The sequence below is a fragment of the Crocuta crocuta genome, unplaced genomic scaffold (assembly GCF_008692635.1).
Source record: "Crocuta crocuta isolate KB4526 unplaced genomic scaffold, BGI_CrCroc_1.0 scaffold179, whole genome shotgun sequence".
In the NCBI taxonomy this organism is placed as follows: Eukaryota; Metazoa; Chordata; class Mammalia; order Carnivora; family Hyaenidae; genus Crocuta; species Crocuta crocuta.
This window is the reverse complement of record NW_027551568.1, coordinates 329922-356035: the sequence shown is the minus strand read 5'-3', so window position 1 is coordinate 356035 and position 26114 is coordinate 329922. Positions and strand designations below refer to the sequence as shown.

Sequence of the window (26114 nt, the reverse complement as noted above, 5' to 3'; positions counted from 1 at the left end):
GCGGCGAGGGGGGGGGGGGGGGGGGGGGGGGGAGGGGGAGAGGCCTGCAGCGAGAATCTGGGGTGAAGTGAGGCCCACTGACCCAGGAAATGAGGGAGGGGCCACCAGACACCCTGAGAACAGGCGTCTTGTCGGCATCCTGAGCGCACGCCTGCTGCCAGGACCCCGGCCAGGCTGGGACCTGTACCACTGGGTGCACAGAACGAGCCACAGAGATGTGGGCCTCAGCCCGGAAGAAGCCCCCCAGTCTGACTCCGTCCGTACCTTGTGTGTGCTGCCCAGGCCACAGTCACAATGAGAAACGTCATCAGGTAGACAGCAATCCTGGTTGCTAGAAGTTTCTGTAAACTTTTGTCAAACTGAAGGACCAGAAGAGCACCACCATCAGAGACTGCTTCAGTCCACGGTAGCCGGTGGTCCTGTCCAGGGCGCTGGGACCCCAACACCTCTGAAGGGCCTGGCGGTTCCCACCTCCCCTTCGGGTTCAGCCTCCACCCTAGCCCTGACCGAGGTTCCTCTTCTGGGCAGCCTCCCCGCCCCCCGCTGCACAGCACCAGTGCCCCACGGCCCATCGGTGCATTTCTGGGGATCTGGTGTGGGGCTTCCGTGACGTGCCAGCTCTTGAGGCAGAGGCCCTTCATGGCCACTCCCGAGCCGGCAGGGCGCTGAAACAGCTGTGAGGCCTGGCGAGGCTGCCGGGAGGCCTCCCCCGGTCAGAGGGGCTCGCAGGCACAGTGGGGAAACAGAACCGGGCTCCGCGCAAAGCTGGGACCCCTGGAGTCACGAGAAGGGATCTGATGCTTCATCAGAAACTCAAAGTGGAAAACTGACCCCGTCACCACTTCAGCTGGTTTTCCACCTGCACCTGGGCGTGTCACCCGGGACCCCAGGATCCCACCAAGGACTCACAGCTTTTGAATTCCTGATTCTCCCGGGCCCTGACTAGTCTTTCCTACTCGTGGGGAGGAGCGCATGCCCGCTGACACCTCCTTCTGAAGGAGTCCCCAGGCCACCACGCCACCTTCTGGTTCCGTTAGCACACAGATGCCTCACAACAAAAAAGTGCTGCTTTTCAAGAAGACACACCCATGTGCAGACGTGTGACGTCCACACACCTTCCCCAGTCTCCTCCCGCTCCCACAGCCACACCCCCATGACAGCAGTGGCACTGAGATCTCCGACCTGGGGCAAGGGTCCCTCAGAGAAGGCTCTGGTGCAGGTGCAGCCAGGTGAGTGCCCCCACCGCCCAGCCGCTGACGCTGGCTGCGGTTTCCAGGCTAGACCCGCATTCCCCTTTCATTGCCCTCAGGACCCACCAGAGGTGCTGCTGGCACCTTCCCAAAGACGACGCGGCTCCCGATCCCCAACAGCACCCCGGCTAAGCGAGCCGGCCGGGACAGGAGCCCAGCCCACAGCACCGCACACCCTCAGTGCCCTGAGACTGAACACCGCCCCCGTGGAGTGAGGGGCTGAGTGAGGCACACATGCACGCCGCCCGCCACCCAGGGGCTTTCAAGGGTCTTCCAAAACCGCGGCCAGCTGCTGAGGCGCTACGTGTCACTACTTAACTCGTGAGACAGAAGTACTCCAAGCTGGCTGTACAGGGAAAGCTGCTTTAGAGAATCCAGTTTCCCACTCACCGCATGATAAAACCGCATGTCCCCGCGCGCCGAGGAGGCCCAGCTGGGCGCATCTCCCCTCGGCCCCTGAGCACCGACGAGGGAACGGGCTTCCGCGCCAACCAGAAGCCCGTTGGCCGCACCTTCCGTCCTCAGCCGGCCCTCAAGGCTCACTTCGAGGACACTGCCTCTGTCTGCAGCCAAGGTCGGGGCCGACCAGGGGTGCTGAGGGAAAGCCTTGCCCCAATCCTCCCAGCCAGGCACATCTTGGGTGGAGCCTAGAGGTGGGCTCGTGGACGGAGTCTCCTGCAGGCTCACCCTGGACCCGGCAGACCACCGCTCCCAAGTACCTGTTCCGGGGAGATCTCCGTGTGGGTCACAGGCAGGATCTGTGAGAGTAAACACACAAAAAGAACCAGAGGACATTGCTTGGGCTGTGCAAAGACCACCCCTTGGAGGACATGGTGTCGGGGACTTGGGCCAGTGCTGGACCGCACTCCCCCACCTGTCCAGCTGCCCAAGTGGCTGAGGGACCCCAGGACACTGCTGAGACAGGGCAGGGTCTATGCGGGGCCCAGCTCTACCAGGAGGCGGCCTTGAGAGGGCGTGGCCAGGAGGAATGGTGGGGAGGGCTCTGGGGGGCACACGGACCATCACAGTGGCGATGATGGACAGGAGTGCGTCGCTGAAGCTGAGCATGCGGTGTGAGTGTTGGATCCCGTCACCGGTGTCCTCGCCCCTGGTGCCCGTGGGGGAGTCTTCTTGTGCGGGGTGGGCCGGCTCTGGGGTCTGCGGTCGGGACATGGTGGGGCCTGGGAAGAAGCACAGGTCTGAGCAGGCCAGAGTGCTCCTGAGGGCTTCTGCAGTGATACACGGTGGACTGGTGGCTGGAAGGACCCACCCTGAGGGGCAGGAAGAGTCCCCACCACGCTGTCCTCTCCCAGGAGCGCCGCGATTTCCAGCCTACAGGAAGAGCACCACCTCACCGCTGAGCACTGTCATCTGGGAGCCATGCTCTGTGCCTGTTCCCCCCCGGAAATGGGGGAAACAAGAAGGCACACGCATGCTGCGTCTCTAACCGCTGTGTCACCAGCCAGAAGCCCTGACCCCAACACCATTGCGCCACTAGACACTTTCGTCCTAAACGTGGGCTGTTCTCCCATCCAAGTACTAACCAGGCCCAACCCTGCTTAGCTTCGGAGACCAGAGAAGACTAGGCGTGTTCGGGGGGGCATGGCCAGACACCAAATGTGAGATGTTCTATGTGACCAAGTCCCAGAGGCTGGCACTAAATGCCGGCCCTCCCCTTGACAAGACACAACAAAAACACACCCCACCCCCAGAACCAGATAAAGAAGGCCTACTGGCTTTTTCCGGCCAAGAGAAACAAATTGTGAATAAACAGAAAGGATATTCAGCTTCATTACCAACTGGGGAAAGACAAGTGAAAACAACGAGGTACCACTACCATTGCGGTAAAGGGTGCCACATCCACTTGGACACAACACCGTGACGCGTACACCCACAAGGGGGCAGTGCCATTTCCAGGCGTAGCGTCAGGTGTGTGTGTGAGGAAACAGATGCCCCGGAGCGCGCTGGTGCGCAGCTTACTTGGTAAGCGTCAACCCCAGCCTATTACTGAATGCAGAATGAACTGTTAAAAAGTGCTATGAACTGAATGTTTGCGTCCCCCAGAGCCTTATGTGGAAGCCCTACCCCCCACCATGGATGGCGCCAGCAGGGGGGCCTTTGGGAGGGGATGAGGTCACATGAGGTCATGTGGGTGGGGCCCCGAGACGGCACCGGTGTCCTCACAGAAGAGGGGGAGAGGGGACGGTGTCTCTGTCCTCCCTGTGAGGACACAGCGAGAAGGCCGCCGTCTGCAGGTCGCCACCTTGACCTCAGCCTTTCAGCCTCCAGACCCGTGAGAGTGAAATGTCCGTCGTGTAAGGCCCCAGCCTGGGGGCTTTAGTGAGGACGGTCCGAGTGAACAAAGGCAGTGAAGTGAAACAGAGCTACATGTATAAAACTCAGAAACACAATGTTGAGAGGAATAAATCATGCTGCAAGAAGATACACGTACTATTACACCATTCGCATAAACGCTTAGAACATCAAGGCCATCTGCTCACCTTGTGATCACACAAATGCACAGTAAGATGAAAACATACACAAGAACAGCACTCAGCAGCTCAGGACACAGCCCTGTGACCACTCAGGCCAGGGGGGTGGACTGGGGCGGGGCTGCGGCGGTGTCCAGAGGGCACTTCTCACCATACCCGCTGCTTACAGCTGTACACAGTAGAGGGCGCCCCTTCTGGTGTGCAGTTCTGCCAACCACTGACAGGTGCACACAGGTGTGTAACCAAGACCACAATCACAAAGCGGCTCTGTCCCCAAGCAGGCCTTCTGTGGCCAGCCTTCCTTCATCCCAAACCCTGTCCACCACTGTGCTTCCTGTTACCACCAATTTGCCCTTTCCAAATTGTCCCAGAAATGGACTCACATCCCATGGAATCTTGGGTCTGGCTTCTTTCACTTAGCGTGATCCACTTGGGATTCACCCATGTTTTGGGGGAGCATCGACATTTTTTTATTGCTGTGTTGTTAATGCTACTGGATGGCTAGACTCCTCTGTTCATCCAGTCACTAGCTGGAAAATGTGGGTTATTTCCAGTTTGGGTGGTCATGAATAAAGGCATTGTAAATACTTGCACAGAGGCATTTGTGTAAACGTGTTTTTATTCCTCTAAAGTACCTCAGATTGCATCTGCTGGGTAAACACACATTTCACTTTATTAGAAACTGCCAGGGGCACCTGGGTGGCTCAGTGGGTTGGGCGACTGACTTTAGCTCAGGTCATGATCTCACGGCTTGAGTTCAAGCCCCACGTCGGGCTCTGTGCTGACAGCTCAGAGCCTGAAGCCTGCTTCGGATTCTGTGCCTCCCTCTCTCTCTCTGCCCCTCCCCCATTCACGCTCTGTCTCTCTCTCTCTCTCAAAAATAAACAAACAAAAAAGAAACTGCCAAACCACTCACCCACACAGCTGTGCCATTTGCACCCCTACCGGCAGCACATGAAACTGCAACTTGTCCTCATCCTCCCCAGCACTTAGTTTGGTAGGAGTTTTTATTAACTGTTTGTTTTTTTTTTTTAATTTGAGAGAGACAGAGAGTGAGTAAGCACGGACCAACATGGGGGTGGGCGGGGGAGAGACAGAGGAGAGACAGAGGAGAAAGAAAATCCCAAGCAGGCTCAGAGCCTATTGCAAGGCTCAATTCCATGACTCAGGGATCATGACCTGAGCTGAAATCGAGTTGGACACTCAACTGACTAAGCCAACCAGGCACCCCTAGTTTGGCAGGGCTTTTTTTTTTTTTTTTTTTTTAAGTTAACCTTCATATAGTCTGGCTAAAAAGTTCTTTGTCAGATACGTAATTTGCAAGTATCTCTTCACAGCCTGTGGCTTGTCTTTCATTCCCTTACCAGTCTTTAAAACAGAAGTTTTAAATTTTGATCAAGCCCAACTCAACAACTTTTCTTCCAAGGATCATTCTTTCGAGGTCATATCTAACAACCCTTTGCTTAACTCAAGATTGCAAAGATTTCCTTTTTTCTTCTAGGAGTTTTAAAGTTTTAAAACTAGTTAAAATTAGTTTTAATTTCAGTGTACGATAGATTTTGTTTTTTTTTAAGCTTTTTATATGTTTTGAGAAAGAGAGAAAGCATGAGTAGGGGAGGGGCAGAGAGAGGGAGGGAGAAAATCCCAAGCAGTCTCTGCACTAGCAGTGCAGAGCCTGACAGAGGCCTTGAACTCACAAACTCATGAGATCATGACTTGAGCCAAAGTCACACGCTTAATCTACTGAGTCGGTGCCCCCTGAGTCAGGTGACTCCCAGCTTCGTATTAAATCTTGATATCTGGTAGAGTGAGTCCTTCAGCTTTGGTCTTCTTTTTCAAAATTGTTCTGAATAATTTAGTTCTTGTGTCTTTCCTTCACATGCTTCTGCTCACAGGGCACCCTTTCACAGTTCCTCTAGGCAAAAAGATGGGGTTTCTCAGAGTGTTTGCTGTCTGTGCAGCACAGCCCCAGCGGAGGGCAGGCCGAGAGCCAAAGCAAGGGGAGAAGGGGATTTTGAAAAGTAGAAAACTCACACCTGCGTGGGTCATGCTCCAAGTGTCAACTCCCCTCACCAATCTATCCGCACTACATAGTTTTTCTTTTAATATTTTGTCCGGGTTTATACCTGTAATCAGCAGGAGAGAACGTCAGTAGGTGGCTTACTCCATCATGGCCAGCACTAAACTCTAACACTTTACTTCTCAAAAGGGAGGGGAAGAGACAGGAGAGGGCAGGGGAAGGGGGGTTGGCAAGGAGACAAAATTCATGCTGACAAAAATAAGACAAAAGGTAACGTGTTTCTTTTTTTTAATTTTTCAACACGTTTATTTATTTTTGAGAGAGAGAGAGAGAGAGAGAGAGAGAAAGAGAAGTCAGAGCATGAGTGGGAGAGGGACAGCAAGAGAAGGAGACACAGAATCTGAAACAGGATCCAGGCTCTGAGCTGTCAGCACAGAGCCCGACGCAGGGCTCGAACCCACGAACCGTGAGACCGTGACCTAAGCTGAAGTTGGACGCTTAACCAACTGAGCCACCGAGGTGTCCCAAGGTAACGTGTTTCTTCAGGCACTAATTTTGGGAAACATATATCCATTACATTGCTTTTCAGATATTTTTTATGTGTTCAAAATTTTCTCAAATATTATTTTTTTAAAAACCAGTAAATATTGAATATATGGCATATGGAATCCAGCAACGTATAAGAAGGAGTATATACCACAACCAAGTGGGATTTATTCCAAGAATGCAAGGTTGATTTAAAATAGAAAATTAATGGCTGTAATATACCATATCAAAGGAACAAAAAACAAAAACTACACAATCATCTCGATGCAGAAAAAGCATTTGACAAATTCCAACACCTCTTCATGATAAGAACATTCAACAAATTATGAATATAAGCAAACGCTGTCAACCTCATAGATGGCATCTACAGAAACCGCGCAGCTGGCATCATACTCAGCAGCGGAAGGCTAACCAACCTCTGTCTCACAATCAGGGACAAGGCAACACTGTTCCGCACTATACTGCCAAGGTTCTAGCCATTTCTTAGGCAAGAAAATGAAATAGAAGGCATATACATTAGGAAGGAAGAAGTAATTCTATCTCAATTTGCAGAATATGAGTTTGCACAAAGAAAATCCTAAGGAAGCCATACAAGAAAACTATTAGATCAAGTCAATGAATTCAGCAAGGTTGCAGGAAACAATATACAAAAATCAACTGCATTTCTACACACTAGAAATGTATATAACCAATCTGAGAATAAGCTTAAGAAAACAACTATATTTATAAATAGCATCAAAAATAGTAAAAAAAAAAAAATGAACGAAGGAAGTACAAAATATTGTTGAAAGAGATTAAAGATTTAAATAAATAAGATATCCTTTGTTCATGGATTGGAAGACTTAATATTGTTAAGATGGCAATACTTCCCAAATTAATGTACAGATTAATGGCAGTCCCTATCAAAATTCCAAATGCTTCTATGCAGAATTTACAAGCTGACCCTAAAATTCATATGGAAATTTAAGGAAACTTTGGCTATTTACAGAATAGCCAAAACAAGAAGAATAAAGTTGGAGGACTCCCACTTCTCAATTTCAAAATGTAGTACAAAGCTTTAGTAATCAAGACTGTGCAGAAATGACATAGAACACACAGATTAATGGACACAGCTGAGAGTTCATAAATAAACCATTACATTTATGGTCAACTGGTGTTTGATAAGGCCGTCAAGACCATTCAACCGGGTGGGGGTGGGGGTGGGGTACCTGGATGGCTCAGTCAGTTAAGCATCCAACTTCGGCTCAGGTCATGATCTCACGGTTTGTGGGTTCGAGTCCCACGTCAGGCTCTGTGCTGACAGCTCAGAGCCTGGAGCTTGCTTCAGGACCAATTAAATGGTCCATTAAAATGGACCAATTAAAAATGGCCTTAATGTAATAGCTAACACCCAGGGAGAAAATCTTCGTAGCTCTGCACCTGGCAAAGCGCTCTTAAAGAGGACACCAAAAGTATAAAAGACAAGAAAAAGAGANTAAGCATCCAACTTCGGCTCAGGTCATGATCTCACGGTTTGTGGGTTCGAGTCCCACGTCAGGCTCTGTGCTGACAGCTCAGAGCCTGGAGCTTGCTTCAGGTTCTGTGTCTCCCTCGCTCTGTGCACCTCCCCCACTCACACTGTCTCTGTCCGTCTCTCAAAAAATAAAACATTAAAAAAAAAGACCATTCAATGGGGAAGGAACAATCTTTCCAACAAACGGTGCTGAAATAACTGCACAGCCACATGTGAAAGAATGAATTTGGGTTCTACCTCATACCACACACAAATTAATTAAAAATGGACCAAAGGCCTTAATGTAATAGCTAACACCCAGGGAGAAAATCTTCGTAGCTCTGCACCTGGCAAAGCGCTCTTAAAGAGGACACCAAAAGTATAAAAGACAAGAAAAAGAGAAATTGGAGTTCATCAAACTTTTCTGCCTCAAGGTACACTATTAAGAAATTGAAAAGAGAGGGGCGCCTGGGTGGCTCAGTTAGTTAAGCGTTAGGCTTCGGCTCAGGTCATGATCTCACTAGTCATGAGTTCGAGCCCCATGTTGGGCTCTGTGCTGGCAGCTCAGACCCTGGAGCTGCTTCAGATTCTGTGTCATCTTCTCTCTCTGCCCCTCCCCTGCTCACACTCTGTCTCTCTTTCTNCCTCCTCAAAAAAAAAAAAAAAAAAAAAAAAAAAAAAAAAAAAAAAAAAAAGAAATTGAAAAGATGATCCACAGAATGGGAGAAAAAATTTGCAAATCATATATCTGAGAAGTTTAGCACCCAAAGTATATAAAAACCCTTACAGTTCAACAGTAAAAAGAAAACCCAATTCAAAAAATGGGCAAAGAGATGTGAATACACATGTCTCCAAAGAGGACATACTAGCCAATAAGCACATGAAAAGATGTTCAACATCATTAGGTTGCAGTAGAGAAAAGTAAATCAAAGTCATAAGATAATCATCCTCTAGGATGGCTATAAAAATAAATCATGAAAAATACAAAGGTTTGGGGAGGATGTGGAGAAAGTGGAACTTTTGCACACTTTTGGTGGGAATGTAAAACGGTGCAGCCGCTGTGGAAAACAGTATGTTCCTCCAAAATTTAAACACAGAATTACCATGATTCAGTAATTCCACTTCTGAGCGTATGCTCAAAAGAATTAAAGGCAGAGACTCGAACATGTATTTGTACACCAATGTTTACAGCAGCATAACTGCAACAGTCAAAAGTCAGAAGCAACCCATGTGCCTATCTACGAAGAGCATCTAAACAAAATGTGGTACATGCGTACATACAGCATAGCANCAAATTAATGTACAGATTAATGGCAGTCCCTATCAAAATTCCAAATGCTTCTATGCAGAATTTACAAGCTGACCCTAAAATTCATATGGAAATTTAAGGAAACTTTGGCTATTTACAGAATAGCCAAAACAAGAAGAATAAAGTTGGAGGACTCCCACTTCTCAATTTCAAAATGTAGTACAAAGCTTTAGTAATCAAGACTGTGCAGAAATGACATAGAACACACAGATTAATGGACACAGCTGAGAGTTCATAAATAAACCATTACATTTATGGTCAACTGGTGTTTGATAAGGCCGTCAAGACCATTCAACCGGGTGGGGGTGGGGGTGGGGTACCTGGATGGCTCAGTCAGTTAAGCATCCAACTTCGGCTCAGGTCATGATCTCACGGTTTGTGGGTTCGAGTCCCACGTCAGGCTCTGTGCTGACAGCTCAGAGCCTGGAGCTTGCTTCAGGACCAATTAAATGGTCCATTAAAATGGACCAATTAAAAATGGCCTTAATGTAATAGCTAACACCCAGGGAGAAAATCTTCGTAGCTCTGCACCTGGCAAAGCGCTCTTAAAGAGGACACCAAAAGTATAAAAGACAAGAAAAAGAGAAATTGGAGTTCATCAAACTTTTCTGCCTCAAGGTACACTATTAAGAAATTGAAAAGAGAGGGGCGCCTGGGTGGCTCAGTTAGTTAAGCGTTAGGCTTCGGCTCAGGTCATGATCTCACTAGTCATGAGTTCGAGCCCCATGTTGGGCTCTGTGCTGGCAGCNTTCTCCCTCAAAAAAAAAAAAAAAAAAAAAAAAAAAAAAAAAAAAAAAAAAAAGAAATTGAAAAGATGATCCACAGAATGGGAGAAAAAATTTGCAAATCATATATCTGAGAAGTTTAGCACCCAAAGTATATAAAAACCCTTACAGTTCAACAGTAAAAAGAAAACCCAATTCAAAAAATGGGCAAAGAGATGTGAATACACATGTCTCCAAAGAGGACATACTAGCCAATAAGCACATGAAAAGATGTTCAACATCATTAGGTTGCAGTANAAAAAAAAAAAAAAAAAAAAAAAAAAAAAAAGAAATTGAAAAGATGATCCACAGAATGGGAGAAAAAATTTGCAAATCATATATCTGAGAAGTTTAGCACCCAAAGTATATAAAAACCCTTACAGTTCAACAGTAAAAAGAAAACCCAATTCAAAAAATGGGCAAAGAGATGTGAATACACATGTCTCCAAAGAGGACATACTAGCCAATAAGCACATGAAAAGATGTTCAACATCATTAGGTTGCAGTAGAGAAAAGTAAATCAAAGTCATAAGATAATCATCCTCTAGGATGGCTATAAAAATAAATCATGAAAAATACAAAGGTTTGGGGAGGATGTGGAGAAAGTGGAACTTTTGCACACTTTTGGTGGGAATGTAAAACGGTGCAGCCGCTGTGGAAAACAGTATGTTCCTCCAAAATTTAAACACAGAATTACCATGATTCAGTAATTCCACTTCTGAGCGTATGCTCAAAAGAATTAAAGGCAGAGACTCGAACATGTATTTGTACACCAATGTTTACAGCAGCATAACTGCAACAGTCAAAAGTCAGAAGCAACCCATGTGCCTATCTACGAAGAGCATCTAAACAAAATGTGGTACATGCGTACATACAGCATAGCATTACTCAGCCTTACAAATGAAGAAAATTCTCATGCCACGATACGGGTGCGCCTTGAGGACTTTACGCTAAGTGCAATAAGCCGCTAACAAAACTGTATGACCCGCCTACCTGAGGTCTCTAGAGCTGTCACAGTCCTAGAGACAGAGTGCGTGGTGAATGGCAGCGGCTGCGCGCGGCAGGAGGAAGGCGGAGTTACTGTCTGATAGGTACAGTTTCCATTCTGCAAGATGAAGAGTTCTTTTTTAAAAAAAATTTTTTTTTTAATGTTTTATTTATTTCTAGAAGAGAGAGAGAGACAGCGTGAGCAGGGGAGGGTCAGAGAGAGAGGGAGTGACAGACTCTGAAACAGGCTCCAGGCTCTGAGCTGGCAGTCAGCACAGAGCCCGACGCGGGGCTCGAACCCACGAACCGCGAGATCATGACCTAAGCGAAAGTCGGACGCTTAACCGACTAAGCCACCCAGGCACCCCTGCAAGATGAAGAGTTCTATGAATGGATGGTGGTGATAGTTGCACAACCATGTGGCTGTGCTTAAGTTCACTGAACTGTACACTTAAAAATGGTTAAGATGGTAAATTTTATCGTGTGTATTTTACCAAGGCTAAAAAAACCTAGTGCCTAGCATATGTGCTCAGAACATGTTAGCTACATGTTACTTTCATCACATGCAGGCTTTTGACACTCATGGTAATAAAAGAAGAAATACAAGATGGAGTAATGAAAGAATACAAGGCACAGCAGAGGAGCATGGAGTTGAGGGGTGATTTTTTTTTTAAAGTAGCTTCCCAGCATGGAGCCTAAAGTGGGGCTTGAACTCATTACTCTGAGATCAACTGACTGAGCCACCCAGGCACCCAATGAATTTTGTTTTTGAGATAGAAGAGAGTAAGGAATTTTATTTTACTTTATTAATGCTTATTTTTATTTTTGAGACAGAGAGAGACAGAGCATGAGCAGGGGAAGGGCAGAGAGCGAGGGAGACACAGAATCCGAAGCAGGCTCCAGGCTCTGAGCTGTCAGCACAGAGCCCAACGGAGGGCTTGAACCCATGAACCGCGAGATCATGACCTGAGCCAAAGTCATTTGCTTAACTGACTGAGCCATCCAGGTGCCCCAAAGGAATTTTAAAATCCTGATGGGAATAAGGAGGAGAAGCTGAAATTTCATGTGATAGAGAAGAGGTAACTGAAGGCTTCTGGCTCTGTAGGGCATCACACGCAAAGATGAAAAGGACAATCAGCCAGCAGTGGAGGAGACCTGAGCACATTAGGGCACTGTGGGAGCAGAGTCTGGGAAAGCTCGCAGGATGGGATATACCAGAGCTGAGCCTGCAAATATTGATGACAAAATGATAATAATGAGAATAAGAGGCATTTATCAAGCAATTACTATGTGCCAAGAAGTGTTCCAAGTACTTCTTATGTAGTATCTTAATCCTCAAACAATGCTGTGAGAATTATTGAAAGACAAAAAGGAATTGACTGTGCGTGTGCATGTAATGGGGACAGCTTGGTGTGCAGCAAAGTGCAGAGTCTGGTAAGGCTGGAGCGCCAAACTCAACCTAGGAGAAGCACTTGAACTACTCTGGGACTAAATCCCAGACTCGTGTATGCCTGTTCAGAAGTTCAGAAATTATTGTGAAGATTATGCACAGATTATGCGCTTTCTTCATACGTACCCCTGTATATGTATGTTCTGGGTATATCCACATGTAAGCACGCACATGTGTAAGACGTAGGTAAAATTTATGCATTCTGGATACAAGTCCATTCCATAATTTGTAAATATTTTCTCTGTTCCAGGCAGTCTTCTCATTCTCGTGACAGTATCCACACATATATGTATTTACGTACGTTTACATATACATATTAAACTTACAAGTTATTTAAAAGCGTATTTAAGTAGGCTCCACACCCAATGGGGCGCTTGAACATGTGACCCTCAGATCAAGAGTCACAGGCTCAGACTGAGCCAGCCGGGCGCTCCTCCTGGGCTGTGTTTTTGAGCAGTTTTAGGTTTGCAGGGAAGTTGAGCAGAGAGTAGAGTTCCCATTCATGCCCTGAGCACTCCCCCTCGTTTCCCATCGTTAACATCTCCTGTTCGTGCAGTGTGGCTGTGCAGCTCATGAGCCCATACTAACACCCCATCAACCGAAGTCCATAGTATACCTTACATTAGGGCTCACTTTGTGTTGTGGTTCTATGGTTTTGACCACATATGACTTGTATCCACCATTACACCCCCGTTCAGAAGTTCCGCTGCCCTGGAAATCCTGTCCTGCCCTAGTCATCCCTCCCGCCCCCAGAAGCCCCCGGCAACCACTCATCTGTTACTGTCACCACAGTTTTCCCTTTTCCAGAATGTCCTGTAGTTGGAACTACATGGCGTGCGGCATTCTCAGCCAGACTTCATTCACCTACTGAAAAATGTCTTCAACCATAGACTTTGAACTTTTTAATTTGACTAAGCCCAGGTTAACTGTTTCCTTTATTGTGCTTTAGTATCATATCAAAAAATCTCATGCCTTTTCATAGAAATTTTGTTTCAGGTTTCACATTTAGATTTATGACGCTTTGGGTTAGTTTTTGTATATAATGCAAGATATGGATTAACAATTTTTTAACATACAATATCCAATTTTTTCAGTCTTTCATTTTTTGGAAAGACTACTTTTTCTTCAATTACTTTTATTCCTTTATCAAAAATCAACTGACCTTGGGGCACCTGGGTGGCTTTGTCGGTTAAGCATCTGACTTGGTTTTGGCTCAGGTCATGTTTGCAAGTTTGAGCCCTGCATTAGTCTGCGCTCACAGTGTGGAGCCCAGTTGGGATTCTCTCTCCTTCACTTTGCCCCTCCCCAATGCAGGGGCTCGAAGTCACAAACCCTGAGATCAAGACCTAACTGAAATCGGATGTTTAAGCAACTGAGGCACCCAGGTGCCCCTCTGACATCATTTCTCTTATTCATGTTATCGTTAATTTCTTCTTTTTCTGGTTCAGTATGGCCAGGGATTTCTCTATTTTATTGATCTTCTCAAATAATCAGCTTTTGTTTTCAGTGATTTCCTGTTTTTGTTTTCTATTTTATTGGTTTCCACTCTGACATTTATTATTTCCCTTTTCACACTTACTTTGGGTTTCATTTGCTCTTATTTTTCCTGTTTCTTAAGAGGAATGCTGAAATTGTTGGTTTGAGAACAATCTTCTAGTAGTATTTTGGTCACATTCCACAAATTTTAAAATGCTGCATGTTTATACTCACTCACTTCAAAATTCTAATTTGCCTTCTGATTCCTCCTTTGACCCATAGATAATTTAGAAGTAAGTTATTCGGCTTCTATTTAGACTTTCCGGATAGCTATTACTGATTTCTAACATAATTTCATTGTGGTCATAAAACATACTTGTTTTGTAGCCTAGAATAGTATCCATCTTGGTAAATGTTCTTTACGTCACCACTTGAAAATGTGTATTTTGCTGGTATTATGTAACGTGTTCTATAAACGTCCATTAGGTCAAGTTGGTTGATGGTATCATTCAACTATATCCTTGGTGATTTTCTGGTACTAGTTCTGTCATTTATTAATAAAGGGGTATTGAAATCGCCAACTACAGTCTACAACTTCAATTTACAGTCGGGTTTTGTTAAAAAAAATTTGGTTTTGGGGCGCCTGGGTGGCTTAGTCGGTTAAGCGTCCGACTTTCCGACTTTCGCTTAGGTCGTGATCTCGCGGTTTGTGGGTTTGAGCCCCGCGTCGGGCTCTGTGCTGACAGCTAGCTCAGAGCCTGGAGCCTGCTTCAGATTCTGTGTCTCCCTCTCTCTGACCCTCCTCTCCTCACGCTGTCTCTATCTGCTAGAAATAAATAAAACATTTAAAAAAAAAAAATTTTGGTTTTGCTTCATGTATTTTAAAGTTTTATTATTAGATGCAAAACTGTTTAGTTATTACGTCTTCTTATCTTTTGATAAACGTATCACTTCATCATCATGACATGATCCTCTTTAAAGAATTTTTTTTAACGTTTATTTTCGAGAGAGACAGAAAGAGAGTAGGGGTAGGGGGGCAGAGAGAGAGGGAGACACAGAATCTGAAGCAGCTCCAGGCTCTGAGCTGTCAGCACAGAGTCCGACATGGGAGTCGAACTCACGAACTTATGACCTGAGCGGAAGTCAGATGCTCAATGGAATGAGCCACCCAGGTGCCCCTCCCCCCCTGAAATGCTACTCATAATTTCTAGCAATATTCTTTGTTGTGACATCTACAGAGAAACAGGCTTGCAGATGCAGACATAAATTCAGATTTAAACACGGGTATGAGGTGGGATATCGAACAACAGATGTCTAAGAGTTCAAGAGAGAAGTGTGATTAACACAGTGTTACCACAGTGCCTGTGCAGTGTCTGTGTATCAAGGTACTCCACAAAGGTTTATGAAATAACTCGGCTGAGCAAACTCTGGTCTCCAAAGTAATTCCATTATTTAAAAATGTCCACCTGATCCTAGGTCACGTGAAGATAAATTCATGATCTCCAAACTCAAATGAGCCTGCAAACTCTTATCATGCTTTCTAGTGAGTTGTGTACTAGTTACCCCAACAGCTCTTATCTCTTTTCTACGCTGCTTGAACCTCAGCCTTCTCACCTCCCTCTCCTTTCCGGTAGATGTTTCGTCTTCCCCGTTCACAGGAGAACAGAAGTTGTCAGAGAACCCCTTCACTTCCAGTAAACACACGTCACCTGTAACTGCATCCCAGCTTCCCTCCCTACCCTCACAATGAAAAGTGTTTTTACCTCCTGACACTCTGGATGTCATCCCTCCCATCTTCCAGAGGACTTTGCTCGTTATTCCTCTCTCCTCTGCACCAGCAAACCTTCTGTCCCCACTGGCTCCCGCCCACCAGCTTAAGCTGCTCGAGAATCTCCCATCTATTTAAAAAAAAAAAAATTTTTTTTTAATGTTTTATTTATTTCTAGGAGAGAGAGAGAGAGAGAGAGAGACAGCATGAGCGGGGGGGAAGGGTCAGAGAGAGAGGGAGACACGGACTGAAACAGGCTCCAGGCTCTGAGCTGGCAGTCAGCACAGAGCCCGACGCGGGGCTCGAACCCACGAACCGCGAGATCATGACCTAAGCGAAAGTCGGACGCTTAAGCGACTAAGCCACCTAGGCGCCCTTTTTTTTTTTTTTTTTTAACGGAGGATCTCCCATCTTAAAGCCCCCAGACCCACGCCACGCTTCTAGCTCCCCACTTCTGGAGTCGCCTCCACTCACCGCTCCACCTCGTCACCTCTTTACTCCTGAGCGGCTGCCACCCCAACGCTCCAGTGAAGCCACTCCTGGCGGTCACCAGGATCATCTCACTGTTGCTAAATCCAGTGTAAACCTTTTCCCTGTTTTTCCACTTTTAAATGGCTTTTTGCCCCCGGAGACGTCTTCCCTTGCCTCCATGACATGAGGTCCTGGGCTGCTCCTTTCCACCGGCTGNCCGCCGAACTCCGTTTCTGCTCCCTCCGGCTCCTCCGCAGCCAGCTGCCAGCTCCACGCAGGGGACGGCCACACGCCGGCCCCAGCGGGGCTGCTTTCCTGGGCCCCACCCTCGCCTGCCACGCACCAGACAAACGCACTGGTTGCAAAGAGCCACGACTCGGGTGGAATTCTCGCGGGAACACCTGCTGACCTCGGCCGAGGAACGACACCGGTGAGCCCGTTTCCTCCCGCCGCCAAACCGCCGCGGGGGTGGGCGCAACGCTGCCGGGGAGACGCCGTCGGACCGCTAAAATGAGCCACTAACACGAGACTGGCGTAACCAAGCGAAGCACTGTGTACACCAAGGCCCGTATCCCGTTTGTCTAGAAAGACATTTTTAATAACCTGAAACTGTAAGGGGCTGGAGATGCTGACCGGGGCCTTCAGATCGGCCTTCCGATTCGAGAAGGAACGCACGGGGGGCTGCAACCTTACAGGCCCGCACGAACCAGCCAAGCGGTCAGGCAAATGCTCTGGGGGACTGGTGACACTGGGGATTCTGGTCCAATGTTGCCAGATCTCGTTTTTCTACAGAAGCTGCAAAACTTTTTTTTTTTTACCTTAAGTTCTTCAGTCTCCTGGTAGCAAACACCTCATTTTAAAAAAGACACTTAACGTGGACTGCCCACCCAATCAAGCCGGGAACGTGCCCGGCGCTAGCAATCGTACTCACTACACGCCGCGAGAACTTTCCATCTTCAAGAGGCAGAACTAAACGAATCTCGAGTGTTCCCCGGACACCCGCCCGCTGCCCGCAAGCCCCTCGCAGGCGCGGCGCACGCCCGACGGGCGGANGTGGCAGTCGGAGCAGGTGTGGGGCTGGCCTGCAGCCGGGGTTAAGGCCGTGGCAGTGGGGAGGAGGTGGGGAGCAGGTGAGGGGCCACAGTGGAGGCGGAAGGAAGGGAACCCGTGTGAGTCAGGGCCCTTCCATCTAGGGCCGCTGTGGAGGTGGTGGAACGGCACTGGGTCTCCAGATGTCGGGCCGGCCCCCCTCGATTGTCAGGATCCTGAGCGTGGGTTCTCGTGCAGCTTGCTGAGGCTGGTTGCAGTCCTGACCTCCTCGGATGCTGGCGTAGCCGGTGCTGTGACCCACAGCCTAGCTCCTTCGTCTTCACCTGGGCTTCCCTTTGCCCTGATCTCTGAGAGTCCGTGGGAGCTAGGGCACGCCAGCGGTTGTCACCTGTACGGAACCTTGCAGGCTGGACTCGTCAGGCACGGAGGAATTTCCGGGCCGATCTTTAGTCCTTTGTTTCTGCATGCTGTTTCCAGCTTCCTGATGTCCTTTCTCTTCCTCACACAGAATTTATTGCCAACGTCGAAGTGATCCCATTCTCTCTTCTGGATTTTCCTTACATTTTGTCGGGGGCGCCCACAGGGGTATGTCACATTTTGCTAGCTGGGCTGCTTAATGGCTAAGCACAGTTGTCTTTGGGGCTTGTACTGAAACAGAACGGTATTTCCCGAAATTAACATGGGGCGGGGGAGCAGCAGGTTGAAATTGCAGACCTGTCTGGTAGCTCTCAGGACCTCTGGGTCAGCGTGTCACGTGGCCACTCCTACTTCCGTTTACGCTCATTTTGAGGTAGGAAAGTGGCTGACCAGTTTGATGTCCTTATTCCTAAGGACCTGAGGGGATATTCTGGCTGCGACATCATCAGACGCTGTTTCTCTATAAAAACAAACAGATTTTGAGTGTGGTTTTTGTTAAAAAAAACAAACAAAAAATACCCCAAAACCCAAGGGCAACCCAGGCCCTCCTTCAGAGGTGGCCCAGACCATCTGCTAACGCTCTGAAGCGTGCCTGTTAGAATGAGAGCTCGCCCACAGCAGTTCATCTGTTCTGAAAGTACCAGACACTTGCCTTGTGTTTCAAGAGATCCATAGTGGACAGTAGGCAGTGTTTGTCTTCTGGAACTTAAAATTAGACACACACTCTGATGGCAGGACAGCACAGCACTGGGGGATCCCTGGGGCAGGACTGGCAGTGGTGAGGGGTCCAGAGAGGGGAGAGAGTGCGCTCCCGGCAGGGGCAGGGAGGAGGAGGGGTAATCAGAGATGGGAGGTGGGTCATGTGGAGCAGGAAGCTGACACCATTTAAGTTGTTTAACACCAGGAAGAAGAACAAGGAAATGGGACTAGCTGATGTGGTTGTGCAAAAGCATGCACTCCCTTTGCTATCTAGGCAAGTTCGGAGATCAAAATAACCAGTACAGTTATGAGCTGTAGATTTCCTCTTTATAAATTGAACAGGCGGCTTGTAGCGTCTTTCTGAACTGATATATTAAGGAACCTGTATGAAATCTTTCATGTAAAACAGCAGCCTTGGAACACAGGCTGTGAGAATTCATGCTGTCTTGTATAAATGTGGGGAGTGGTCCAGACTCAACCCCCTGGGTGCAGATGTTGACAACTTTAGAATTCTTAGGGTTCGGAAGATAATAGACACCCTGTATATCCTATGATATTTCTACAGGGTTTGGGAATGTATTTAATATTCAAATAAATCAGTTGTTTGTAATTTGATAAGTATTCTCATGTGGGTGATAAAGTCGTTAAATAGTCCTACATCAGTTCATGTCAGGTGTTGCCCGGATGAATTTATAGTAGATCAGGTTTTGCTGTCAAACGGTTTAGAAAAAAAGCATTGTTTTTTGCATCTGTAACACAGAATGGGTTGTGGACAGAACTGTGGAGCCAGATACCTTCCTAATCTTTTGAAAATTGGCTTTCAGTTTTCATTAAAAACAAACAAACAAAAAACTCGGGGCGCCTGGGTGGCTCAGTCGGTTGAGCGTTTGACTTCAGCTCAGGTCATGATCTCACAGTTTATGGGTTTGAGCCCCGCATAGGGCTCTGTGCTGATAGGTCCGAGCCTGGAGCTGCTTCAGATTTTGTGTCCCCCTCTCTCTCTGCCCCGTCCCTGTTCATGCTCTGTCTCTGTCTCAAATATAAATAAAACATTAAAAAAATAAAAAAAAATAAGAAAACCAAAAAAGTTAGTGGAAGTAACGTCAGTGTCAGAGATGCTGAGTCCAAGCAGGTTCTAGAATACAGGAATACAAGTATTTATGTTCTCTTGTTTTGGATTTTGCACATTCTTGTTTCCTGTGGTCAGAAAAGGTAATGGGCATCTGGGTGGCTCAGTCTATTGAGTGTCTAACCCTTGATTTTGGCTTGACGGGCTGTGGAATAAGCCCTGTGTTGGGCTCTGTGCTGAGCGAGGAGCCTGCTTGTGGTTCATTCGTTCATTCATTCATTCATTCATTCCCTCCCTCTCTCCCCCTTCTTCCCCCCTTCTCTCTCTCCCCCTCTCCCTCCCTCTTTTCTCTTTCTCCCTCTGTCTCTCTCTGCCCCTCTCCCCGCTCAGGTATCCTCTTTCACTTTCTCTCTCTCTAAAAATAAAAATTAAAAACCAAAAACAGGTAGCAGAGATGATGGCTACAGCTGAGACAAGGGTTTTGTCACACAGGGTGAGTCCATCTCTCCTGTGACTGCTTCAGTCCGGCTGCACTGCTAGTGAGGGACCAGTGAGGTGTGTGGGCTGCTCCTCAGAAGGTGCCACCAGGCCGCAGAGCTGTCCCGCAGTTCATGTGTAACGAGTCACATGTGTTTGGTTAGCTGTCAGGAGAAATGTCAGTCAGTGTTTGTTTGCTGGAGCACCGTGTGCCACGCGTGGGGTCAGTAGCCTTGGATAAACCGAACGTGGGCCCCTTGTGTTCTCCCTGGGGTCGGTGCTGGCTTGGGAAGCTGTGAGGGCACAGGGCACACTCACAGAGCCCGGCACCCCTCTGCCTCCTCATCTGCGGCCGGTGGAGACCGGCGGGGCCCAGCAGGGCCCAGGGACAGTCGCGGGGCTGAGCGAGACGACTCTTGGTTGGGGCTGTCAGGAACCACTGAGGTTGGCGTGATGGAAGGAGAGGATCGTGGGTTGGGTCAGGACATGCTCTACAGGCGTCCACAGCAGAGGACATTTTCCTTGATTTTAAAAGATGATCAGTGGTCACAGCACATTCATTTATCGCTCATCGCTCTTTTCATGTAGGAAGCACCCCTGATCCCCGAGCCTTTTGGCCTGGTGGTCTCGTTCCAGGTTATCTTCTCCCTCGCCCACCACGACCGCTCTCCCCCAGGGAGGGATCCTGAGTGACTCCTCCATCCAGACACCTGAGAGCACAGAGAAGCAGGGTCTTTGCAGTGAGAGCGTGGACAGCGATTCTAGTATTCAGAACGGTGTGGTTCGGTTGTGTCTGGTTAGTCGCCCTCTCCCAGCTCCCCTTCCCGCGCCCTCTTCACTCGCAGCTTGGCGACTTTATCGGCAGCCCCTTAACCGTCGTGATGAGCCCCTAGCATGGAATGATAATACCCGGCGTAACTCTGTGGAGTTCTGTTTGGTGGACACAGTGCCTGGTGCTTCATGTGGACTGTGACCCCGACAGTGGCCGAGGTGAGGCTGGTAGTAGCTTCCCGGAGCCGCCGGCCAGTGAGCGGTGGACGTGGGTCTGGGAGCCCGTGGGAGGCCGGCCTCCTTAGCGTCTGCTCGAGCGTGTCCTGTCACCCACGTGATGGCCCAGGTCAGTGTGTGGAGTGTGTCCCGGAAGGAGGGGCTCACCTGGAGGACATCAGGGTGAAGGAAGCTAGGGCAGCGCACCTCCCGGAGCAGATGGCGGTGGGCGTCGCTGCGACGTGAGGTGGGAGCGCCGTGCCGGGGCCCGCGGCCGCAGGTGTGTGCACCTCTCCGGTTTCTCCCTGCTGATGTGCAGGTGCCTGGAGTCATGGGCGAGGTCACCGTGGGGAGAGGTCACTGTGGGGGGCTATTGTGGGAGGAGGTCACCTTGCGGGGAGATTGCCTTGGGAAAGGCCGCTGTCTGTCTCTCCGTTGGCGTGGCCTGTCCCCTCTGTGGCTCCTGGTGTCTGCATGGTCACGTACCCTGAAGGTGTGTGGCGACCACATGAGAGTGTGATGGAGGTAACAGGATTCTGCCCCTTTTGTGAAAGTGTCAGAAACAGGCCAGAAACAAGTGTCGATGAAGTGTGGTAAGACCTCCCAGCTTGCTCCTTGTGCTGCTCTGTCTCCTGCTGGTGCTCACGGTCTGTCCCGCCAGTTCCTGACCCTACGTGGAGGCCTGCCGGACCCCTGTGTTCCCGCAGCCTCCTCACGGTGGTGGGCAGAAGCCATGAGGGTTTGTGTGGGTTTGCTTCTCTCTGACTCACGAGTTTGAGCATTTTCAGCGCCTATTAGCTTTTTCAGGTTTCTTTTCTGGACTTGTGCGTTGATATCCCGTGCCGATTTTTTTTTTATAATTAACAATTTGAATTGAATTATTGGCATACAGCCACCAGCCAGCCACTGGCTCCCAGTCCCCTCTCTCCCTGAGTGTCATGCCTATGGCATCACACCCTGAATGCGCGCCCCTCCACCCCCAGCCAGCTGTGTGGTTCTGTGGTCTGTTCACTCGCCTGCGTGTTCTCAGGTAGAGTGCCGAGGAGGGGGATCTTGGGGTACGGGTGGGATGTGAGATGAACTTTACGTGAACCCGACTAATGCTTCCCTGCAGGGCTGCGCGATGGCCCGGGCACTCTGGCCTGCAGGCCCCGGGCTCCTGTCTCACACCCTCGCCAGTTTTCTTGACGTCATTTCAGTTCTGTCTGTTCTTGGATGTGCGCCCAGTGTCCATCCTCATGGGTGTGTGCGCTGGTGTCCACGTGAGTGTGCACCGGTGTCCGTCCTCGTGAGTGTATGCACCGGTGTCCGTTCTCGTGGGTGTGTGCACCGGTGTCCTTGTGAGTGTGTGTGCTGGTGTCCATCTCCGTGGGTGTGTGAGGTGGTGTCTGCTCTCTCCAGTGTGTACGGTGGTGTCTGTGTGTGTGTGTGTGTGTGTGTGTGTGTGTGGTGTCTACTTGGCACAGGATTTACATTTACGTGATAGTAGTGTGAACACTTTCCCTGCTTGTTAATCAGTCATGTCTGTGTGTGTGTGCGCGTGAACTACCTGAGTCTTGTCCATTTCTCATCAGGCAGGAGTAGGAGCTTTTTATTCCAGAAACAAGTAGAACAGGCACATGTGAACCGTATATGGGGAGGAGGAGGGAGGCCATGGATGGGGTCGCTGCTGTCCCTGGCCGGCCTGCCTGAGGGGCAGGGGCCTGGCCCGGGCAGTTGAGGTATCTGTACCTGTGTCCCAATTCCAGAACGTGCTCCCTGTCATGTCTCGAGATGTTTCGTTCAGCAATATTATATTTATTTAAATTTTCAATTTTGAGAAAAGTGTGGGTTTATTTACTTGTACTTTTAGGAAATGACACCAGCATATTTTGCCCATTTTCCTCACTGGTGACAACTTGAAAAACTAGAGCCAGTGTGTCAACCAGAGTCTTGACATCGATAGACTCTGAGACACAGAAGTTTCCATCCCCACAGACCCATGTTCCTAACCCTGGGAGCCACTCTCGGGTCTCTCTCTACAGCTCTCGCATTGTGTGTCTTTTTGGAATCGGCCTTTTTCGCACTTCTTCTCTGGAGATCCACGCAGGTGGTTGTGTCCTTAATCTGCTCATTTTTGTTGGTGAAGAGTATTTCGTGGTGTGGGTGGATCCGTTTATTTAACCGTTCGCCCACTGAAGGACGTCTGGGTTGTTTCCGGATTTTTTGGCTATTAGAAATAAAGTTGCTATAGACACTTGTGTGCAGGTTTTTATTTTTCTGGGGTGGGTGGCTACGAGCACAGATGCTGAGTTGTGCGGTGGCTGCAGGCTTTGTTGTCGAGACCTGCCAGCCTGTTTTCCGGAGCCGCCGTGTCCTTCTGCACTTCTGCCCTGCAGCGGACAGGCGTGGTAACCCGCTCGGGCCACCGCAGCGCCGCAGCACAGCGTCAGGGCATAAACGACAGGAGTGTGTTTCCGGTTCTGGTGGTCGCTGGGGCATTCGTTCCCAGGGCAGCCTGTCCCCTTGGCTGGCAGATCGCACCTGGTCTGTGTGTGTGGGTGGAGAGAGACCCCAGTCCTGCTGGGCCGGGGCCCCCCTACGATGACCTCATGTCTTTAATTGGCTCCCTGAGCACCCTGTCTGCTGATACGGTGACATGGGGAGCTGGGGCTCAGCGTGTGGAGTCTGCGGCCACACCACTGAGTTCTGAGTCACCCGTTGTCTCCGTGTCCTTGCCAACATTTCGTACTGTGTTCTGACTTGATCATTCGAGCAGGTGCGTACTGGTACCTTATTGTGCCGTCAGCGTGAGCCTTCTGCAGGATGACCGCGCACCTGCGGGGACGGAATGTCTCTGTGTCTTTTGCCTATTTTATTTTATTATTTATGGTTATTCTTATTTTTAAATTTTTAATTTCTTAATTTACATCGCAGTGAGTTAGCTGTAGTGCAGCAGTGACTTCCCGAGTAGCGTCCAGCGGTCCATCCCCCGTAGAACACCCATGCTCATCCCAGCACGTGTCCTCAGTGCTCCTCACCCACTCACCCCCCCCCGAACCCTCCAGCAACCTTCAGTTTGTTCTCTCTTTAAGAGTCTCATGTTTTGTCCCCCTCCCTGTTTTTATATTATTTTTGCTTCCCTTCCCATGTGTTCATCTGTTTCGTATCTTAAATTCCTCACGCACGAAGTCGTCTAATGATGGTCTTTCTCTGACTGACCAGTTTCTCTTAGCATAATGCCCTCTGGTTCCATCCACGTAGATGCAGATGGCAAGATTTCATTTCTTTTGATGGCCGAGTAATACTCCATTGTACGTATATACCTCATCTTGTTTATCCATCCACCCATCGACGGACACTTGGGCTCTGTCCATACTGCGGCTGTTGCCCGTAGCGCTGCTGTACACATTGGGGTGCGTGTCCCTTCCAAACAGCACACCTGTAACCCTCGGATAAATACCTAGTACTGCAGTTGCTGGGTCGTAGGGTGGTTCTGTTTTTAATTTTTTGAGGAACCTCCACACTGTTTTCCAGAGTGGCTGCACCAGGTTTTTTGCCTGTTTTATAATTGTGTTTTCTTGTCATCGAGTTTTGAGATTTTTTTATGTATTTTAGATAGAAGTTCTCCATCAGGTATGTGGTTTGCAAGAACTTTCTCTCTGTCTGCAGCTTGTCTTTTCATCTCAAGCAGGGTCTTTTGCAGACCTACGGTTTTAATTTGGTGAGGTCATGTCATCAGCATGTCCTGCTGGGTGGTAGGAGACCCAGCGCCTCTCCCCGAGGCCAGGAACGGGGCCAGGACAGTAGCTCTGACACCGGCGCGCAGTGCTGCGCTGGACGGCCTGGCCGGCGCCGGCAGGTGAGAAGACACGCCTCCAGACTGAAGAGGAGGAAGAGGCCTCTCCACCACTGAGCGTGAGGTTGGCTGCTGGCCTTTCATAGATCCCTGCCAGTTGGGTTAGCAGGCTTCCTGGCACTCCTCTCTGCTCACAGCTCTTAGTGTCATGATGTAATTTCCCACCGCGGGGAGCTAGAAAAAGCGAAGCAAATGAAACCTAAAAATAAGAATTACATTGATTTCAAATATTTAACAAACTCTACTCAGTCGCGAGGTATTGTCTTTACGTATTGTGGGATTTGATATGCTGACATTTTACTTTACCCAGAATTAAGAATTTGTTGGGGCGTCTGGGTGGCTCAGTTGGTTAAGCCTCTGACTTTGGCTCAGGTCATGATCTACTGGTTTGTGAGTTTGAGCCCCGTATCAGGCTCTACACTGTCAGCACCGAGCCCGCTTTGGGTCTTCCATCCCCTTCTCTGTCCGCCCTCCCCTGCTCGTTCTCCTCTCTCTCAGAATAAATAAACAAACTTTTTTAAAAATTAAGAATTTGTTAAGAATTCTTTGTGTGTAGGAGTGCCTGAGTGGCTCAGTCAGTTAAGTGTCCCAACTCTTGATTTCAGCTCAGGCCATAATCTTATGGTTCGTGGGCTGAAGCCCTGCGTCGGGCTCTGTACCAACAGTGTGGAGCCTGCTTGCGATTCTCTCTCTCTCTTTCAGCCTGTCTCTCTCTCAAATAAGTAAACATTAAAAGAAAAGAATTTGTGTGTGTGTGTGTGTGTGTGTGTGTGTGTGTGTGATATCGGATGTACGTTAAAGTCATTTCTGGGTGTTAGGGCAGTGCTGGCCTCTTATCCTAGATGTTGGTAGGTGCTCCTCTGTCCATTTCCCTTTCCTGCTCTCCCTCTCTCTGTGATCAGTTTTATCTAGAATTTATCAGTTTCATTTTCTTGTCTCCAGAGAATGTTGGCTTTCAGAAGCTTTGGGGTTGATTTTCTCCACTCTTTTCCTCGCTGATCTCTGTTCCTGTGTTGATTTCCTTCCTATCCCCAAAGTGGGATATTTAAAAGACAGTATTATACAAGTTAGAGTATTATTTCTGCAGCAAACAATTCTGGCCACAAGTCCAGTTTGTATTTCACTTACTGAACATGTTTTTAAAGCTTAATGTCAGGTAAAGTCAGCACTGCACTGACGTGTATATATTTCTTATTTTCAGGAGGCTTTGCATTTGTGTATGAGGCTCAGGACCTGGGAAGTGGCAGAGAGTACGCCTTAAAGGTAACGAAGGATGGCGCTTATGTGGGGTTTTGGGTTATTCCGAGTTGATCTCTAAGTGACAGTGTTTCCGGAGATTTATTCCTAGTATTTAGTTTACTTTTCTTTTTAATAGTCCATTCTGTTTTTTCCCTCTGAGGGTGAAGCCATCAGCAGTTAGAGGACTTTAAAGTTGTGGGTTCCAACTTTGTGGCGAGGAGTGGCCTCAGTGGCCATTGCCAGAATAAGGGTTCCACAAATAGAGAGGGTTGAAAGCCACCGGGTGTGAAATATGTGTCCAAAGCTTGTCTGG

General features: G+C 48.6%; 2 protein-coding genes across 16 annotated transcripts in view; one reads left to right on the top strand and one right to left on the bottom strand.

Moving 5' to 3' along the window:
- TMEM175 (transmembrane protein 175) overlaps window positions 1-17071 on the bottom strand; it is a 27971-nt gene extending 10900 nt beyond the window's left edge. For 4 of the 14 annotated variants that reach the window (XM_077750524.1, XM_077750526.1, XM_077750527.1 and 1 more), the window contains exons 1-5: window positions 16029-16235; window positions 15550-15684; window positions 2271-2431; window positions 1970-2008; window positions 265-359 (exon numbers count right to left, since the gene is read on the bottom strand). In XM_077750524.1, coding sequence (XP_077606650.1) covers window positions 265-359; window positions 1970-2008; window positions 2271-2431; window positions 15550-15684; window positions 16029-16113 — 515 coding nt within the window. In that variant the 5' untranslated portion in view covers window positions 16114-16235. The other 10 variants (XM_077750533.1, XM_077750529.1, XM_077750535.1 and 7 more) reach the window with 10 other exon arrangements.
- Window positions 17072-25801: 8730 nt separating this feature from the next.
- Window positions 25802-26114, top strand: part of GAK (cyclin G associated kinase) — a 43072-nt gene continuing 42759 nt past the window's right edge. For both annotated transcript variants that reach the window (XM_077750558.1, XM_077750557.1), the window contains exon 1: window positions 25802-25825. The gene's annotated coding sequence lies outside the window, so the exon portion shown is untranslated. The remainder of the gene's footprint in view (window positions 25826-26114) is intronic.